Source organism: Rutilus rutilus, assembly GCF_951802725.1.
Source record: "Rutilus rutilus genome assembly, chromosome: 21".
In the NCBI taxonomy this organism is placed as follows: Eukaryota; Metazoa; Chordata; class Actinopteri; order Cypriniformes; family Leuciscidae; genus Rutilus; species Rutilus rutilus.
The window spans coordinates 29581512-29601818 of NC_140226.1; the positions used below are offsets into that span (position 1 = coordinate 29581512).

General features: G+C 38.6%; 2 protein-coding genes across 7 annotated transcripts; one reads left to right on the plus strand and one right to left on the minus strand.

Moving 5' to 3' along the window:
* Window positions 1–836: 836 nt before the first annotated feature.
* LOC311280965 (host cell factor 2) lies at window positions 837–10064 on the plus strand. Of its 4 annotated transcripts, none has more exons than XM_084393538.1 (13): window positions 837–1202; window positions 2022–2198; window positions 2653–2758; window positions 3399–3521; window positions 3707–3817; window positions 3926–4106; window positions 4554–4676; window positions 5055–5242; window positions 5362–5558; window positions 6547–6638; window positions 6741–6795; window positions 6976–7073; window positions 9225–10064. In XM_084393538.1, exons 1-13 carry the CDS (start codon window positions 1141–1143, stop codon window positions 9461–9463), a joined length of 1752 nt encoding a protein of 583 aa, XP_084249664.1. In that variant the 5' UTR covers window positions 837–1140; the 3' UTR covers window positions 9464–10064. The 4 variants fall into 4 exon arrangements, with proteins under 4 accessions (XP_084249664.1, XP_084249663.1, XP_084249665.1 ...); XM_084393537.1 differs by having other exon boundaries at window positions 1005–1202; window positions 3926–4112; window positions 9225–9933; XM_084393539.1 differs by having other exon boundaries at window positions 1065–1202; window positions 3411–3521; window positions 3926–4112; window positions 9225–9933.
* gstz1 (glutathione S-transferase zeta 1) lies at window positions 9986–17209 on the minus strand. Of its 3 annotated transcripts, XM_084393554.1 has the most exons (10): window positions 16882–17057; window positions 15635–15751; window positions 15489–15540; window positions 15324–15391; window positions 14848–14928; window positions 14638–14763; window positions 13942–14017; window positions 11923–11975; window positions 11521–11570; window positions 9986–10158 (listed from the first exon to the last, which is right to left on the minus strand). In XM_084393554.1, the coding sequence occupies exons 2-10, from the start codon at window positions 15659–15661 to the stop codon at window positions 10032–10034; spliced, it is 660 nt and encodes a 219-aa protein (XP_084249680.1). In that variant the 5' UTR covers window positions 15662–15751; window positions 16882–17057; the 3' UTR covers window positions 9986–10031. The 3 variants fall into 3 exon arrangements, with proteins under 3 accessions (XP_084249680.1, XP_084249678.1, XP_084249679.1); XM_084393552.1 differs by lacking the exon at window positions 15635–15751 and having other exon boundaries at window positions 17013–17209; XM_084393553.1 differs by lacking the exon at window positions 16882–17057 and having other exon boundaries at window positions 15635–15761.
* Window positions 17210–20307: the final 3098 nt, after the last annotated feature.

Consider the following 20307-nt stretch of genomic DNA (forward strand, 5'->3'; position numbering starts at 1 on the left):
GCATTAAAAATTGTATGTTCTTGAACGGCCACATGCACCATTTCCCCTGAAACGAAGGTTAATGAGTCATATCACCATTAGAACGAAGTGCCATTCTTTCTTATTTTAGATAGATGGCGCTGTTAGACTGACATAAAGAACATTACAATCCTAATTTAAATCATTCGACTTTCTGCAAGGCCATTGTTTATATTTTTGAATATTTATTTAATATTGTTTGATTATGATTTAATATAATTATAAATCAGATATTAATATTATATCTAATTACTCTTTTTATAAATAAATAACTGTGCATTGTGTTATTGTATTGTATAAATAATAATAATAACATATACTGAAAATAAGTGTAAGTACTACAATTACTAAAACAGAAATAAAATAAATTAAAGCTACAAAGAAATGTTTTAAAAATAAAGATGGCAAAAACACTAGAAAATAGCATGTATTGTATTAAATATTTTTGGTGTAATAACTGTCTAATTGGTATTTTTTTATAAATTAATTAAACAATTATTAACAAATTAATTATTACATTTTGTGAAAATTGGGTCCATGGATCATCATTCTTTCATTCAATGTTTTACTGAGTTTTTGTATCAATAGGTTCTATATTTAATTTTCTATAACTTTTTATTTTTTGTTATTCAGGATTGTTACATTTTTATTTGCTTTCACAAAATGTATTAGGCCGACTGGCTTTTTGTAGGTTATTAATTAGGTCTCCTGTTGTTATTTTTTTTCTAAACTTTTGATTTTGTATTTATTTAGCTATTTATGATTATCCATTCATTAGCTATACTCTATATATAGCCTATCAGTATTTGCTTGTTCGTAGGCCTAATGGTGGTTTGCAGAGCTGTCAGTCCATAATAATCAAGAGGTGTGTTCGACTTGAAGCGGAGCTGCTTTCTTACTTTGGTATCAAAGTACCGCGAGAGCGATTTGAAAGCACACGGAGCCGTCTGCTCTCGCGGTACTTTGATGTCATCCACCGATCGGTCACACCTGTGGCGCGTGTGGGACAGGAGGTGATATATACAGCAGAGGTTGCGCGTGACAGCCTGCTGCTGTGACTGAGTGTCTGCAGGCATCACACCGAGAGCACTGGAGGAGTTTGACCGAATCTGAATCAACAGAATGGGCAAAATTCACTTTTATGCCGTCTGGTCCTTACGTGAAGCACCTCGTCAGTTTATACGGTGGGCGCGCGCTTTCATTTGATCCACTATATATGACCTAATATTGTTTTATATGCAGCAGGTTGCAATTAAACAAACATGAAGGGGTTTAGGGTGTCACAATTTTACAGCAATGACCATTTCTCAGGGTAGAAATCTTTTCATTACAAAAAAGTAGTTAAGTATGTCTAACTGATTAAAAGGATAGTTCACCAAAAAATGAAAATTCTGTCATTTTGTCATCCTCAAGTTGTTCCAAACTTGTATGAATTTCTTTTTTTCTGCTGAACACAAAATATATTTCGAAGAATATAGGTAACCAAGCAGTTGATGGGCCCCATTTACTTCCATAGTGTTGTTGTCCATCAACTGTTAGCAACATTCTTCAAAATATCTTTTGTGTTCAACAGAAGAAAGGAGGAAGCAACATCAGAAATCCCTGTCACTCACATGATCACACTAATTGCAAACCACAACCATCCAACAATTCAGTCATTTCCCCATGGACAATGTCAAATGGTCAAGGTCCACCCATTCGAATATAGTAAACAGTAGGGACAAAAAAGACGATCACAACTTCTGTTTTTTTTTTTTTTGCCGACTTTAACTATATAGTTGACACGTTTTTGAATGTATGCCAGTGTAGTTTAAATGGACATGTTTGTTTAGGACTTTGTAATAAAATATCATTATTTACAAGAACATAAACACTGAGTAACAAAGCATTTATACAATAGTTAGTATAATTGTGGATCTAGCCCTTGTGAAATCTAGCCCTAGCCCTTTCATACACCTCCCTGTATGAAAACAAATTTTTTTTCTTTAATTTACCCCATTTAGAAATGTCAACCGTACGATGTACCAGGTTCAGATGCCGTTACCTTTACCGAAGCAGCTGATAGTATTTGGTTTAGGGGAATGGTCATCCTTCTCCAGTGACACCGAGATCTCTGTGGAGGTTCAGCTGGGTCCAGAGGTCAAATCACAGGTCATCGGGACTCTTTCACCTCACTCCAGGCAAGTGCAGTGAACATTCTCACTATAGGAGTGCCCTGCAGTAAATCAATTGGTCTAAATCCATCCCAATGTTATTGTTTAAAAATGAAAGAGGAGTTAAAAAAATATATATATATGTCAATACATGAAATAGAGGTGATTTATAAAATTGATGAAAAAAAATCAGATGAAAAACTTAACTTAAGACTCTAAAAAAACTTGGAAACTAAGTGAAATAGTTCTACAATTACTAAAACTGAAAAAAGAAAAAAAGGAATTATTAGAAATATAAACACCAACAAAAATAATAGAATTGACAAAAGCACATACATTTTCTAAAACTTCAAATGAAAACTTCCATTTTTAAAAGTTAACTCAATAAGTTAGGCAATAAAAATAAAAAAACCACTAAGTGCCCTGCTACTGGGACACTGACAGTTTATCAGTTTATCTGACAGAAACTTTATCTGTGAAGGTGTCTGATCTGGCAGGGAGTCTGGACTCCTGAACTCCTCACTGAAGCCACACAGAGAGGCAGGAGAGGAGTGTATGCCAAAGTCTTGCTCAGCATCACTGGACAGGTATTTAAACCTCTTCTCTCACTAATGCAGATTTCAAGAAACTTTGCTGCCGTACCATGAGTGCAGCAGGCGTAATGATATGACGCAGCGCCTGAAAATAGTCCCCAGCTCGGTAACTTCCAACGTAACCGGGACTAAGTTTGTCCAACCTATTAGACCTATTTTCAGGCGCTGCGTCATATCATTACGCCTGCTGGACTCATGGTACGGCAGCAAAGTTTCTTGATTATTACGCAGGAATGAGAGTATAGTTCCTAGCCATATCAGCCTAGAAAATCGCAATTTTACATTTTCCGTCGGTCTTAGTACACGATGTAACTACAGAAGAGTTAAATAGGAAAAATATCTAAACTCTTTGGTCATTTTTTTGAGAGAGATGCTAATGGTCTTGTCCGATTCAGTGATCTATGCTAAGCTATGCTAAAAGTGGTACCGCCAGACCCAGCCAGGAGATCGGCTGAATGGATTCGAAAACGGTAAAACTCAACTGTTTAACTCTGGGGGAGTTGTAAAATGAGCATATTTCCAAAAAAAAGTGGAGTATCCCTTTAAGACCCAAGGAATGCATTTTAGGGTTAAAGGTAAATGAACATCGTGATAAATATCGATATCGTATGATATTTTTGGCCATGTCGCCCAGCCCTATTTGAAGGTGAGATCCAGTTTTATCAGCAGCACTCCACGAGTGAGGAGGAAACGCCTAGCGCTGAACCACTCCTCCAATCCCTCCAGCACCCTTCTCAGCAGCAGAGAGAGTCATGATGTGAGTCACGCTTTACTGAAGACTTAAGAGAAATTATCCATTCATTGTTCTTCAGTGGATTACAAGGTCACTTCTAACTGAACCAGTCATCAGATTTCAGAATTTTTAGACAAGGTTTATAAAAACACCTTAAGACATGACTTACACGAATGCACAAAAGAATGACTTCTTGTGTTTCTATGAAGATCACCCAGAGATCACCTCCCGAGGGAAGCGTCAGCTGTGCGGAGCTGGGCAAAAGCCAAATGGAGACACAGGAAAACGCTCTACTCAGTGTTCAGGGTGTGTGGCCAATGGTAAGGCTGGAGTCATCCACAAACTAGTTCTTCAGCAAGTAGATCATCTCCAGGCAGCGAGAGAGTCTCAAATGTTTAAACTTACTGTGTCTTTGTGTGGTTTTGAAGGATAAAACTCCAAGACGCTCCATTATAGGAATAAAGGGGAATGTTTGGAGTTCTGAAGAACCGGAAAGCCCTTGGGATCCAAAGCAAGTTTCAAGCCCGAAGAAACGCAGACTTTGTAAAATGTCTGCAATAGATTTAGAGGACGAGACGACCGTCAAACGTGTGAAGAGTTGCAGGGCTGGTAAAGGCTCATTCCTCTGCTCAAATGAAATATCACTCGTGTTTATTTACACACTTGGCATTTTTACTGTTTCATTGTGATAGTTTCAGAATTAGTTATTGATATAACTATTGAAATGATGGCATAGTTTATATTTTTATTACAATGACTATCAATCTTTTCTATCACAATGAGAACCCAAATGTGTGTAATATTTCAAAATATTATATATTGACATTTTGAAAAGAAACCGTTTAACTGACAATAATTACTGGTGTTTGCCAAGGTAATCTATTGCCCATAAAAAGTACAATAAAAACGATGTATTTTTCTAAACTTTAAATTTTATATTTTATATTTCAATTCCCATATAATTGGTAGAAAGTGACCATGAGAATGGCCTCAGCTGCTGACATGGCATTAAAATCTCAAAACCCCTAACGCTAAAGTGTTTTATTTATTTCTCAGACTGTCCATCAAAGCGCTGGAGCCACGCAATGTGTCTGAGTGATCCTGAAACGGCCATTCTGATTGGTGGAGAGGCTGATGACCAGGCCAATTGTAAAGACTCTATATGGAAACTGGAGATTGGTACGTTAAACAGTAAATCTATCGACGTACCAGTAATTTTTTATTTTATTTTTACAAATATGCATTGTGTAATTAATGTAAGCATTATTATTATTATTATTATTATTATAGAATTATTAACTTATTATTTCTAAAATGACTATTTAAGTTACTTACCACCAAGGGAATAATTTAGAAAATTTCCTTGACGAAATGTCTTTGGTTTAGATTAATTGGAGTATTTATTTTTTAAATATAATTTATATAAATCCTATAAATATTGTATACAATTATTAATTAATTTAATATGTATTTTAATATTTATTTAATAAATTATATTGTTTTATACTAATAACGGCAATGTACCTTTAACATACCCTTAATGGTAATAATTCTCAGACAATGATTTCTGGTTCCCCATGGACGTCGCATCATCTGAGGTCAGTCCACCAAGCTCACAAGGTCACTCTGCAACCTTTGATCCTGAGTCTAAAGTCATCTATGTGTACGGTGGTCTGAGAGACGGTCAGCGGTACAGTGATATTTATGTACTGGACACTATAACATGGAAGTGGAAGCTTGTTTCTGTGAGTATTGGATCATTTATTTCAGTAATAACAGGCAGTTAATTTAGGATTTGTGTATGTTTTGTGTAACATGATCATTTGGTTTCTGCATACTGTGTGTCACCTTTGGGTTCGGATAGGCAAAGGGAAACATCCCGTCATTGGCATACCACAGTGGCACAGTCTATAAGAAGGAGTTGTATGTATTTGGAGGGGTGCAGCCCAGCCGATGTCCTGAAGGCAAGGAGTGCAGTAACGCGTTATACATCTTCAACCCAGAACATGGTCTGTGGTATCAGCCGATTGTGGAGGGTGACCGTCCTCTGCCCAGGTTTGGGTAAGTAGTTAACTTTCTCTTTTTCTTCCTCTTCAATCTTCCTAATCTTCATAAAAGTAGTCCATACAACATTCAGTGACTTGGGAACCTATGGTAGCTTGTTTCCATCATGGAATAAAACATAAAAAAGGTAATTTTGACTTATCTCACAATTTTGAGTTTCTTTTCTATTTATACGTCACAGTCAGAATTGCAAGGTATAAACTTGCAATTACAAGTTATAAAGTAGAGAGTAGAGAGAAATAAATGAAGAAAAATTGTGAGATAAAGAGTTTATTTCTCTGTATTTTTTACTTTATAACTCACAATTGCAAGAAAAAAGAGTCCGAATTTTTGAGAAGTCCCAATAACCTTTTTTTATTTGTTTTCATTCTGTGGTGGAAACAAGCTTCCACGGGAACTGGATCAGTCTGATTTATCCTACTTTTTCCACACACAGTATGCTCACATAAAGCGATATTCTACAGTATATAGCAAATCTCAACTGCCTGATTGTTTATATAGCAGCAAAATACATCGCTAGGCAATGTAGTTGATATTTTGCAGTGATATAAACAATCAAGCTGTTGAGATCTGCTATAGACCTCAGTCAGGTTAGACGCCATATTAAATTAAAAGGGATAGTTCACCCAAAAATTTTAATTGTCGTCATTTACTCACTCAAGTTGATTCAAACCGGTATGAGTTTCTTCTTCTGTTGAAAACAAAATATATTTTGAAGAATGTTGGTAACCAGACAGTTGACGGTAGCCATTGGTTTCCATAGTAGGAAAAAGAAAAATACTATGGAAGTCAGTGGCTACCGTCAACTTTCTGGTTACCAAAATATCATCTTTTGTTTTCAACAGAAGAAAGAAACTCATACAGGTTTAGAAAAAATTGAGGGTGAGTAAATGACAGAATTTAAAATTTTTTGGGGTGAACTAAGATTTTAGTCCATTTATTTGAACTATAATTTGTCCTAATTGTTTGTTGATGTTTATATCAGGCACTCCAACACGTTGCTGTCCAACAAGATGATCATTTTTGGTGGGAGAAAAACCGCGACCTACCTCAACGATCTTCACATCCTGGATCTCGGTAATGACCCGGAGCACATGGGTATCTTCTGGTATTCACTGTCTGCTGTTGTTCATATTATCCCAGTCTCGAATACTAAGTCTTTTCTTTCTTGTGGAAAAGGCTTCATGGAATACACAGCTGTGAAGTACGAAAACATGCCACCATTGGCTCGTGGGTAAGACTTTAAATTATGAAGGCTCTTCAGACCATCACAACTTATTTTTTAAAGAACTTTATAATACGTTGATAAAGTAAGTAAAATTCCCTTTTGAACCATTTAGAAATTATTCACTGAGTGGGCTTGTGTGCTGTGCATGTGTATTGAAGTGAAGACTTACTGGATTCAACTGTGCAGGTTTCACGCTGCTCTACCCGTGTCTGACAACAGGGTGCTGATCAGCGGAGGCTGCAGTGCTATAGGAGCCCTACAGGACCTCCATCTCTTTAACATAGGTCTGTCATTCCCTAACTGACTACATGAAGTACTATACAAATATCTACACTGCCCGGACAAAAAAAAGTCACTGTTTGAATCACTGTTGACTCTTCAGTCAAGATCTTGTATTGATAGTGCAAGAGTCCAGCACTCTGTAAAGTCTCCTCCAGCACATCCCAAAGACTTTCAATGAATTTAAGGTCTGGACTCAAGCCAATTCACGTGTGAAAATGATTCTTCATGCTCCCTCACAACCATTCTTTCACAATTTGAGCCTGGTGAATCTAGACATTGTCATCCTGGAATATGGCCATGATGTGTCTTCATTCATACATGGTAGTTTGAGGAATGAAAAGCTACACACACCTTCAATTAGGGTTAGAAGAACTGTTGCCAAACATATAACATGCAAGAAACATAATAATCACTGCAATACTGATCCAATCACAGACTTTAGTATTTGCATATATAAATCCAAACAGCGACTTTTTATTTAGGCTGGGCAGTGTATATCTAATTAAAGTTTAAATACCTTAAAGTACCAACCAACTTGTGAATTGGTTTTAAAATAGCTATAGCGGTAAAAAACTGCATTGTTTTGTTTGTGCTTCGTCACTTCGTGACAGTGCGGATGAATATGTTTTTTCTACCGCTCATAAAACACTCACTACTAGGCTTAAGAGATATAATCAATTTAGATGGAGAGGATCTCAAGCTGACTAGCTGAAGACGATACTGTAGCTTTACCCATTAATAAACACAATACTTCCTTTAAAATAAATTCCAGCACAGAGCTACAACCATAATGAAAAGCCCCCTCACATTACATGCCTTACAATCAACTCTGTTATGAGTCCCTTTCACACAGAGATTCCGGAAAATACACGGATAAAGTGACCCGGGATTTGACCCGGGTTCGTTTGATTTTGGTTCATTCACACTGCCAGTGATTTTCCGGAATCAGAGAGTGCGTTCACACACAACCCGTAAAAATCCCATAAAGACACGTGACATCGATGTGACTTGTAATGTCTCAGCAGCGTCTTAAAGGGATAGTTCACCCAAAAATGAAAATTCTGTCATCATTTACTCACCCTCAAGTTGTTTCAAACCTGTAAGAATTTCTTTTTTCTGCTGAACACAAAAGATGATATTTTGAAAAATGTCTGTAACCAAACAGTTGATGGACCCCATTGACTTCCATAGTAGGAAAAAAATAATACTATGGAAGTCAATGGGGTCCATCAACTGTTTGGTTACAGACATTTTTCAAAATATCATCTTTTGTGTTCAGCAGAAAAAAGAAATTCTTACAGGTTTGAAACAACTTGAGGGTGAGTAAATGATGACAGAATTTTCATTTTTGGGTGAACTATCCCTTTAAGTTTGCTTATGAGCTGCGATTTGTCTGTTTATCGTGCAATTTATATGCGAAAATGAGTTTTTACGTGCACATGATACGCAGTTTTCACGTGCATTTGATACGCACTTTATTGCGTGTAATACACACGCACCCCACACGACTAATCCTACCCATGCGTATCATATGCACGTAAAAACTCATTTTGGCGTTTAAATTGCACGATAAACACAATGCGTGCTATTAAGACGCATTTAGTGTGACCGGGTTGATTGTTTTTCTCTGATTCGATCATAAACTTGCGCATTACGTACCGTCATCACTACGACACGGCATTATTACGGCTTTTAACACAGCGCGCGTTCCGGGACTGAACACGGCAATGTTACTAGGTCCCCAACCCGGCATCGATGCCGGCATCAATCCCGGGTCGTGTTTGCGTTCACACAGAAGGCGTTCTGGCAATTTTCCGGCAATTTGCCGGAATCATCGCGCTGTGTGAAAGGGGCTATGGAGAGCTACATATGGCAATTTATCTGTTCAATAATTTAAAATCCCTCAGTTCTCGCCACCTCTGAAAAGCCAAGCCAATCGTGATTCTTGTTTTATTACAAGCTCTGTCACATTCTCTTTTTCCCAGCAGACATAAAGTACTACTGATGCCCTTTAATTGAATACCCCTGATATAGATGGTCTCAAAGCTAACAGACATGGACCAAATGTCCCAAATCATTGATTGGTTCTTTACAAGGCTTTACCGTTATTAGTCTGAAAGGTTTGATCATGATCAAGGGATGCATGTTTGCAGATACCAGCTCCTGGACATCAGTGGTGTCCCCATTGCTTTGCTCTAAGCCTCGCGCAGGCCACAGTCTGATAAGCCTGGCTTGTACGAAGGCTTTATCTTCAGACGCGAGGGATGCGAGGGATCGGCGTCATGGCAACAGCCTCTCTCTCCAGTGTAACGTCCTAGTGTTTGGAGGGTCCGACTGTTCAGGAACATTTTATAATGACACCATTAAATGCACGGTTGAACTCCGTGTTTAGGATCAGGGACTACAGGATTATTTTTTTTCTTCTAAGAAATGAATGTAGGGTTTTACAGGAACGTAATGTAAAAAATTGGAATATAAGCAGCACTTTTATCGTTTGCTTTTTTTTAAACGTTGCATTGTTGCAGTTTTAGCATGAACAGCTGTTTTACAGCTACTGTTTTTATAATCTCCTTCAAAGCAAGCAAAGGCTTCACTCTCACTTACATGTGTAGTTCAGATTTGTATTTAGTACATTCAGAGACTCAATGTATTTTTGTGCAATAAATGCTTTCTCTTATTTTGCACGTATTTGACACGTTTTCACGTTTGTATTTTTTGTCCACTTTGTACGTTTGACGTTGTACTCACACATTTTCCTTTAAGTCACTGGCATGTACAGTTTAACTCTTGTTCATGGATGTCTGAAAGTTACTAAAAGCAAATCTAGACTTTTCACCAAAGCAATAAATGCAGTACTTTGCGAAAAAAAAAAGAATCTGAACTGTCTTAACTTTTTAATGAAGAGTCTCACAACTGTTTATCAAAGCGATTTATTGATTTCATTATGGATCATTAGAAAGTTATGCCTGCAAATCATCAGGCGTATCAGGCTGATGTGATGGATGACTGGCTTTGAAAGCATCGATCTCAATTAAGGTCTGGTTTAATCGTCTGATAGTAGGGAACTGGGACATATCCACCTTGAACCTAAAGGATGGTAGAATTTACATTAATGTTTGTGTTTAGCAAAAGTCGAAAGTGCAACAGCACTTTTTTAGTGGCATTGGTCCAGGAAGTATTTTTTCCCATTAATTTCTCCCATAGGGATTTAAAAAAAAACGTAGATAAAGCGCTAGAAGCCATGATCCAAGTCCATCAGCAACGAGTTGAATAAGAAACATTACACACTTTGATTGGATAAAAAGACAGGTACAAGATAGTTTTAACAGCTTTAGTGAGACAATCCCATGAAGCATTGTGAACAGCATAATCAAAATAAAAACTTCTCAATTAAAAATGAGGCAGTGCCTCAAATAATTGGATGAGAAAATAAAACCTAAAAACAAAATAACATGCATGTATAACAATATGGCGTTAATGGACAGACTAATTAAAAGGCAAGTAAACCACTGCAAAAATAGCAGTGATATCACTTCAAAATCAAAACTAAAACCATGATTACTGTGGGGTTTTCTTAATGATCAATCCGCTGGGTGAAATGAAAGGTCCATCTTCGTCTGTGAGCCGTGTTTACTGAGTTAGATGACTGATGAACATAAGTTGACTTAAAAAGAACAGCTGAACATCAGTTCACAAATAAAATGTTAAAATTGTTACTGCCTCTAGTTATTATTTTAGATGTAATAATGCTTAAAAACACTAACTTGAGATTTATACTTGGTTTTAATAAATAGAACATTAATAACGTTGTCAATGTAAAAATACAAAACAGAATTGTATTTGGTCTCTTTTGAATGTAATGTTTAAACAGGAAAATTTGACTACATTCACTGTAACTGGGACATGAACTTATGTTTGATTTATAATTTTTTTATAAGTTTGACATTTCAGAATGCCACATATATATATATATATATATATATATATATATATATAAAATATACAATATATTTTACGTTTATTCCAAAATATGTGTATATATTGAAATATTTGTTTATTTGTAAATACAAGTATTTTGAGAGCGTAGGAAGACTGTTTTAAAGAGGTTACGTCATTATTTCGCAGTGCTTCATGGGAAAGAGCTCTTTTGGTATGTTTAGCTTGTTTCAACTGTCTTGATTGGAGGAATATTCTGTACAGCTTCATGGTTAATGTAGTATTTCACCATGAATTCTGCTCTTAAACATGATTATTTTAAAACTAAGTTGAAATAATGCAGGCTAACAGCTTCAGCAGATGCAAATAGTAGCTCACAGCAGGGCTGTCTTTAAAGGTTTATAATTTATCATTAAAAATCATTTTCCCTATGGAGGAACTGAATGGAGTTTTTACTTCCGGAACCCGACCGGCTGCACTCAATAATGTTAGCTTTAAAGAGACATGTTTTACCTTTCAGCGTTGTAGACTTGAGGCACAAGACAAATATCTGCCATGGATATCTAGAGGATGAACGGTGTAATAACGCCATGATGTCAAAGCACATTAAAGTTGAATTTATAATTCTCATTCATCACTGTTTAAAAGTGTGGGGTCTGTAAGATTAAATAATAATAATACTTTGATTCAGCTAGGATAAATTATATTTAAACATATTAAAACAGAAAACAGGTAATAAATTGTAATAATATGTCTCAATATTATGGGTTTTACAGTGCTTTTAATCAAATAAATGCAGCCTTGGTGAGCATAAGAGACTTATTAAAAAAACATTAAAAATCTTACCAACCCCAAAGATTTGAATATATAATATACTGTGATTTCTTTTGATTACATTTGGTAAAGTATTATTACCTCATCACCCACACAGTATTTTCCTGCAGTCTGCTTCAGGATAGGCTCCAGAGCTTCAAATAACACACACAATAAACATTTCCATTATACAATTAAAGCAATTAGTTAGCATGTTGGGACAGTAATTGGATCAAAGATAAAAACAAATAACCTGGGGCCTACCATGAAGCCGGTTTAAGTGGCTGGCCAGGTATGTTTCAGTTTAGTTTGCGCCAACACTGGGTTTTAGGCACCATGAAAAGTGGTTTGGCTTTTAAAAGTGTCCATCGCCATAGTAACTCGCGCTCCACGGCTAACCTGGTCCGGGGCAGGTTATGTTCCAGGTAAGAGGTTGCAAAACGAATTTGGACCAATCAGCTGTGAGCAAAGTGACACATGTCTAATGCGATAGCAGAGAATGTCTAATAAGGGGGAGAACTTCCACTCTCAGTACACTTCCGGCTTCTGAACTGGTTGCAGTTCCACTCTGATTCCATATGAGGGCGCTCACAGGACGAGTGCAGAATGATTGGAGGTCTATGGCGCTATACCCCTCAAAATCCACTTTTCTCAGGATATCATTTTTTGTCTAGTAATTTGAATGTTGTATTCGAAAGGAGATACAAAGAAATTACACATTGCTGGGCGTTAGATTTTTTAGAGTCACTTATTTGCTTTAAAAAGTCTTTAAAAATGTCAATGACGTCATACACATCGTACGACCAGAGATACTGCTTTACGGCAATCCTTCAGTCACTCTGGTGCTTTCGCGCTCTGCACTTTCTTTTCTCTCCAGGCATCGACAACACAGCTGACACAGGTAAACACACACAGCTGACACAGGTAAACACACGTGCTAGACGAGTTTTTGTTTTGTTGTTTTAAAAGACCACGGCGAAAATACACACACACACACACACGATGCCATCAAGTGGTATCTCTGGTCGTAATCAGTCCTTCACTGACCAATCAGCGTTCATTAGCAGAATGCTAGCGTGTTATGGGCAACAACAACTCAACCTGTAAGAAATCGAAAGGACATAAGTACTCGTTCATTCAACTTTCGACCTATAACCCATGTTGAACTTGCAAAACCTACAATCAAATCTGAGATTTCTCAACGGCAATCGGGTGAAAGAGACAAATTTAGCCGTCTAGCTCCATAGACTCCCATTCGTTTTGCACTCATGGCGATCGCCCCCAGTGGAACTATGGTGGAACTACAACCAACATTCGGTACAATAGGACTTAATAGGGAGTGGCCAGGCTCTCTGTAGACGGGCTCTGGCGATAGTCAATCCACCTGTTTCCACTCCAAATTAAAGATCACTACATACAGTAACAAACTTCTAAAGACAAAATCGTCTGGCTTTTAGTAATGCTTATTTAGAATAATAAATTTGTATGATTTAAATATTATTTATGTAATTATTATACATTTAATCGATCACACTTACAATTTTAGTTCAATTATTATTACGCAGAGTTTAAATGAATAAATATATAAAGGTAATATAAATACACTTTAGAATCAATATGAAGCTATAAAATGACTCTCTATACCTTTATCAACTGTATAAACTAACTTCACAACTTTTACTTGCACTGATATACAATAGCGAGACTTTTTCTTTTAGTTGTCCTCTTCCATAGACGGCTATTTTCTTCTTGCTGTGTAAATTTGTTTAAATTCTTAATATTTAAATACTTTTATTTAATAAGTGAATTGCGCTGCTTCTCTCGCGAGAAATTAATTTCAATGAGTTTTGAATGAGTTTCACTCTTTCTCAGCATGTGATTGGCTGTTCGCTACTGATGTCACACCTAAACTACTGAACTCAGGATCAAAGCCTGAGTTGACAGAGACAGTTGATGATCAGCATCATGGTACCAACAAAGCCTGGTTGGATTGGTTTGGTTTTGTCAACTCGAAACTAATCCTGCAACCCTGAGTTTGGTCAACTGCCATCATGGTACAGGCCCCTGATGACAGCAAGAAGATGTCACTGCATTTAAAAGTCCTTCATGAAAAAAACTCACCCTCGAATCCTCGGTTGATGAAATGTTGAGCCCACTGTACCTTCTCTGCTCCAATCTTCTGGATCACATACAGATTCTGAAATATAGCATCATTAAAAATAATGGGTCACTGAGGTTTTTAATGTAATGTTTGACTGACATTCTCTAAATAAAGCACTGATGCAAAAGCAAAATGAACTTTTCTCTGTGATTGGACATGATTTTTACCTCACAGATGATAAAATGAGCGGAAACTTTTTGTTAAAGGACAAAAAGTGACCTGGTAGTGATGGAAATATTATAGGGATTTGGGGTTGGGCTCTGTTTATTTATTTATTTTTTATTTATTTTTACAAATGTGCACCTTTAAAGTCACTGAAATCAAAATGGACCATTCTTATTTTTCGATGGAATACTGCAGTATTTATGAATGATTTATCCATCCACATCATTATTATTTTTTTAATTCATGTACCCTCATAATCATAATCAAAATAATGATCTCTTCTGTTCTCTGATGACACGTTTACTGGCGTGAGGGCGGGATCAACCTGTCACTCACATGACATCACAGCAATAAACCTCAACCATCCAATCAAAATGAACAAAATCAAGCCCCGCCCTACATTTTTTCTTGTTCAAAAAGTCGTTTCACTCAGATATACATCCCTTCCATTTCATGCCGACTTTAAAAATGATGTCATGTCTCTCACTCACCTGGAGGGGTTGGATCCCTGATGCGATGATGTCACAAATGATGCGGACGTGAGCTCGCTGCTTTGGGTCTGCAGGCAGGAGGCGGGGCTGTGGCCGAGTTTCCTCAATGTACTGGATAATGGCCAACTGTGTTGTTAAATAACAAATCAATGTTGACATAAAATCATATCATTTCTGTGTGCTACAAAGCAGGAGAAGCCATGTTCTCACCGACTGAGACAAGGTGATGCCGTCGATGGTGACTGCAGGAACTTGCTGCATTGGATTAATTGCCTTAAACTGATCTGTGAGCTTGTGAAGAAGATTACTCAGTTAAGAGAATTGAGTTGGTGCCAACATGTAATGTAATAGATCAGAGGCTTTCAATCTTTTAGAGGCCAAGGACCAGCATATATGATCATCCTCGTGAGGGACACCCATCCTAAAATTGAATCTAATTTCATTTAAAACACATCCAATCTATATTAATCTAATTTGTATTATTTATTTTAATTCAATTTTAATTTAATTTCTTCATTTTAATATATTTATTCTTTTAATCTTTTTTATTTATTTAATTTTTCTCTAAAATTCTCCACAGACCACCTAGCACTCCCTTGCGGTCCCCGGACCCCAGTTTGAAAGCCCCTGTATAGATAACACTAGATAAATATTAACAATCCAGAGCAGCGATTTCTGCGGTATACCTGCTGCCCACCATCCTTGATGAGATTCACTGGTTTTTGCTCATATTCAATGCCTTTCAATGCAAACGCTAGGAATATTTAAAAACATATTAGAGTAAACCAACATTTGAAATATGCAGAAATAGTAATAGAGTAATAGAATTAACTGATGTCTTCAAGACTCACCTATCCGGACTCTCCAAGAGCAAGAACTCCTAAAGTATCCATAAAGAACAGGCTAGAACATAAAAAAACAGCAGTCAAATAATGCATTATAAACAATAACTTAATTAAAGATAAGCATTGCTTATTAAGCAACAACATATTTAAACCTTCGCTTGTGTCTCCATGGTATTCATATATCAGTTCTGCAACTACTGAAACTGTGCAAGAAAAAAACTACTACTACTTTGGTCAACCAATGAGATGCAGCACCAAAAATCCTCCTCCTGGCTGAGGCCAGAGCCATAGAGAGAAAGAGTTGCGACACTCCCATAGACCTCCGTTGTAAATAATGGCGGCGCTTTTAACCGCCTACTTCCGGGATTTGAAGATCGGAATAGTTCCAAACACTGTCATTTTGGCGTTGGACACCATTCACTTAGATTGCTGCGCGTCGAGTTGTTCCAGAGTTAAGTTGCTGAAATATCGACCTCTTTTGATTTGTCAACTGTCTATGTTGTATCAGAGGCCCTTTGCGATGCTTATACTGGTCTTCATTTGTATATGCACAGCGTAATTATTTATATTTTATGTTGGTTGTTTCAACCAATTTTCAAGCACTGCCTGCTAGCTAGTGCGACTTCGTCAGCTGTGACAGTAAGAGTTCGGTAATGAATCACTACCACCTTTATAGCAACTTTTATTTTATTTAATTTTTTGGGATATACTAACTTTTCATTATGTTTTATTGTCTTGAGTGAAGCGGCTTGTGAGAACAATGCTGGACCTCTAGGATTGTTATGGGATCACCAGTCCTGTCTGTTTCATGGATCACCTGCCCCTGGTTTTTGTTTTTCTGGTTCACACACACCCACACAAGCACACATTTTTGTTGTCTGTCATTGTTTAATAAAAAATATTTAAGCGAACTCTGAACGGACCGCCACGGCAGACCTCTTTGCGTGATCACGAAGGTAGGCTAATGGCTGAATCAAAATTTATAAGCAAAATCACGGGAATCAATAGCCTAATACAGCCCAGTTGTGCTAAAATAAATATCATGAGACGTCCATCATCAGATGAATGATATGGAAAAGTTAAGTTAGAGCCGCTAAAGCCAGTGCTACTACCCATGCGAACATGAACACTAAGCTTTTCCCTCCAAAAATATAGCCTAAAACTTATCTCCAAATGCAAAACTGACATTAACAAAATGCAATAATGCAATAACAGCTGAAAAAGTACTTGGGTGTGTGTTTTATTTTATATTTACCGTTCAATAATACAATCGCTGCTGTCTGTCCCTTCGAAGAACATGACAGCCAGCGTGTGTTTTGGAACTATTGGGGCTTACATGAACCACGTGACAGCCATAGCGGCGACATCAAAGAGTGTCGCAACTCTTTCTCTCTATGGCTCTGGCTGAGGCTTTTGTTAAGCAGCAACTCCAATGGACTTCGGAAGACATCTGGAAATGTGTGTGCGTTTAGATGTCTATCATCTCCCATCTGCAATGTTCATCCAAGCATACGGGATTTGTGCGTTTACCTTGATTACACGTGCAGCTGATGCACTCATATTAGATTGTTGGTCCCTGAAAAGAACAGTAAGGGCTAGCGCAAAATGCGGCATCGGCATCTCGAAGCGGCACTTCCGGCGGCATCTCCAGCTGCCACCAGTGAGCGGCATGTCCAGCGGCCAAATGCGGGAGCGGCATCTCCAGCGGCCACCAGTGAGCGGCACTTCCGGCGGCATCTCCAGCGGCCATCAGTCAATTATGATTTTAACATGATAAAAAAAATCAGAGATTGCAAGTATTCTGATTATTTATAATAGTCCAACATAACATGTATGTGGCAGATTTAATGCACCAAGGAAAATGATTAAATAGCATATTCCTTATTAATTATAATATAAAAGACACATTTATTAAAAACATGTTGTTCAGTTGTAGGCTACAGTAGGCCTACAACAGATATGTTTTTAATAAATGTGTAGGCTACTAGTACTAGGCTACTAATATTGTTAATATTTATAATATTATTATTATTAATACTACTAATAATAATAGTATATTGATTAGTTGAATCTAGCTCATATAGCCTATGTTTGTAAAGACAATTTAATTTGAAGAATAACAAATGTTAAATAAAATTACAATTAGGATATATTTTGGTGTGTTTCTAATTAATTAGCTACAGTTCTCTATGTAAAAACCTTTAAAATTAGTATTTATAATTTTTCACATGAATAGCCTAGGCTACATGATGTTCAGTTAGCCTACTTTTTTATGAAAAAATTGGATTTAATAATTTCCTCTGCGCAGAAACATAACTAATTAATCAGAAAGTGGTATCATCACACTTAGGCCTAGGCTACTTTGGCAGCAGCCACAGCTGGACAATAAAATAATTAATAAAGTTAATAAAATAAAAAATATTGATTGCTGGAGATGCCGCTGCACCGGAAAGTCCTGCCTGCTGAAGATGCCGCTCACTGATGGCCGCTGGAGATGCCGCTCACTGATGCCGCTGGAGATGCCGCACACTGATGGCCGCTGGAGATGCCGCTCACTGATGCCGCTGGAGATGCCGCACACTGATGGCCGCTGGAGATGCCGCTCACTGATGCCGCTGGAGATGCCGCTCACTGATGCCGCTCACTGATGCCGCTGGAGATGCCGCACACTGATGGCCGCTGGAGATGCCGCTCACTGATGCCGCTGGAGATGCCGCTCACTGATGGCCGCTGGAGATGCCGCACACTGATGGCCGCTGGAGATGCCGCTCACTGATGCCGCTGGAGATGCCGCACACTGATGGCCGCTGGAGATGTCGCACACTGATGGCCGCTGGAGATGCCGCTCACTGATGCCGCTCACTGATGCCGCTGGAGATGCCGCACACTGATGGCCGCTGGAGATGCCGCACACTGATGGCCGCTGGAGATGCCGCTCACTGATGCCGCTGGAGATGCCGCACACTGATGGCCGCTGGAGATGTCGCACACTGATGGCCGCTGGAGATGCCGCACACTGATGCCGCTGGAGATGCCGCACACTGATGGCCGCTGGAGATGCCGCTCACTGATAGCCGCTGGAGATGCCGCACACTGATGGCCGCTGGAGATGCCGCACACTGATGGCCGCTGGAGATGTCGCACACTGATGGCCGCTGGAGATGCCGCTCACTGATGCCGCTGGAGATGCCGCACACTGATGGCCGCTGGAGATGCCGCTGGAGATGCCGCTCACTGATGCCGCTGGAGATGCCGCTGGAGATGCCGCTCACTGATGCCGCTGGAGATGCCGCACACTGATGGCCGCTGGAGATGCCGCTCACTGATGCCGCTGGAGATGCCGCACACTGATGGCCGCTGGAGATGCCGCACACTGATGGCCGCTGGAGATGCCGCTCACTGATGCCGCTGGAGATGCCGCACACTGATGGCCGCTGGAGATGTCGCACACTGATGGCCGCTGGAGATGCCGCTCACTGATGCCGCTGGAGATGCCGCACACTGATGGCCGCTGGAGATGCCGCTGGAGATGCCGCTCACTGATGCCGCTGGAGATGCCGCTGGAGATGCCGCTCACTGATGCCGCTGGAGATGCCGCACACTGATGGCCGCTGGAGATGCCGCTCACTGATGCCGCTGGAGATGCCGCACACTGATGGCCGCTGGAGATGTCGCACACTGATGGCCGCTGGAGATGCCGCTCACTGATGCCGCTGGAGATGCCGCACACTGATGGCCGCTGGAGATGCCGCTGGAGATGCCGCTCACTGATGCCGCTGGAGATGCCGCTCACTGATGCCGCTGGAGATGCCGCACACTGATGGCCGCTGGAGATGCCGCTGGAGATGCCGCTCACTGATGGCAGGACTTTCCGGTGCAGCGGCATCTCCAGCAATCAATATTTTTTATTTTATTAACTGCATTTTAACTAAATAACATTATGTAGCTACCACAGAGTAGCATATAGCTATATCATGTGTAAGCATATCCTTTGTAAATAAAGTTTTGAGTTTCTGATTCTCCGTTAGGCCTACATCAGAGAAAGCTGCAATTGTTCTGAGTAGCCTATTGATACAGGCTATGTAACGTTTTAAGTTTCCAGCAAGAAGTGTCAATATCACTTTTATGTTTCAGAAAATGCTGTTTATTAAATATTAATTTGAAATGTCATTAAATATGATATAACGGTTATTCCGTTAATACAGAAATGAGTTCAGTTAATACAGAAATGAGTTTCTGATGTGCTGCACAATTCTGATATTAATTCAAAAAAGCTGTAGGCCTACAAAGCTGAAATTGCGGCGGCATCTCCAACAGCCAGCTGTCGCTCCAGCCGCATCTCAGCGGCATCTCCAGCAGCCAATACTTTGTCCAGCTGTGGCTGCTGCCAAAGTAGGCCTAAGTGTGATGATACCACTTTCTAATTAATTAGTTATGTTTCTGCGCAGAGGAAATTATTAAATCCAATTTTTTCATAAAAAAGTAGGCTAACTGAACATCATGTAGCCTAGGCTATTCATGTGAAAAATTATAATTACTAATTTTAAAGGTTTTTACATAGAGAACTGTAGCTAATTAATTAGAAACACACCAAAATATATCCTAATTGTAATTTTATTTAAAATTTGTTATTCTTCAAATTAAATTGTCTTTACAAACATAGCCTATATGAGCTAGATTCAACTAATCAATATACTATTATTATTATTATTATTATTATTAATAATAATAATAATATTATAAATATTAACAATATTAGTAGCCTAGTACACATTTATTAAAAACATATCTGTTGTAGGCCTACTGTAGCCTACAACTGAACAAC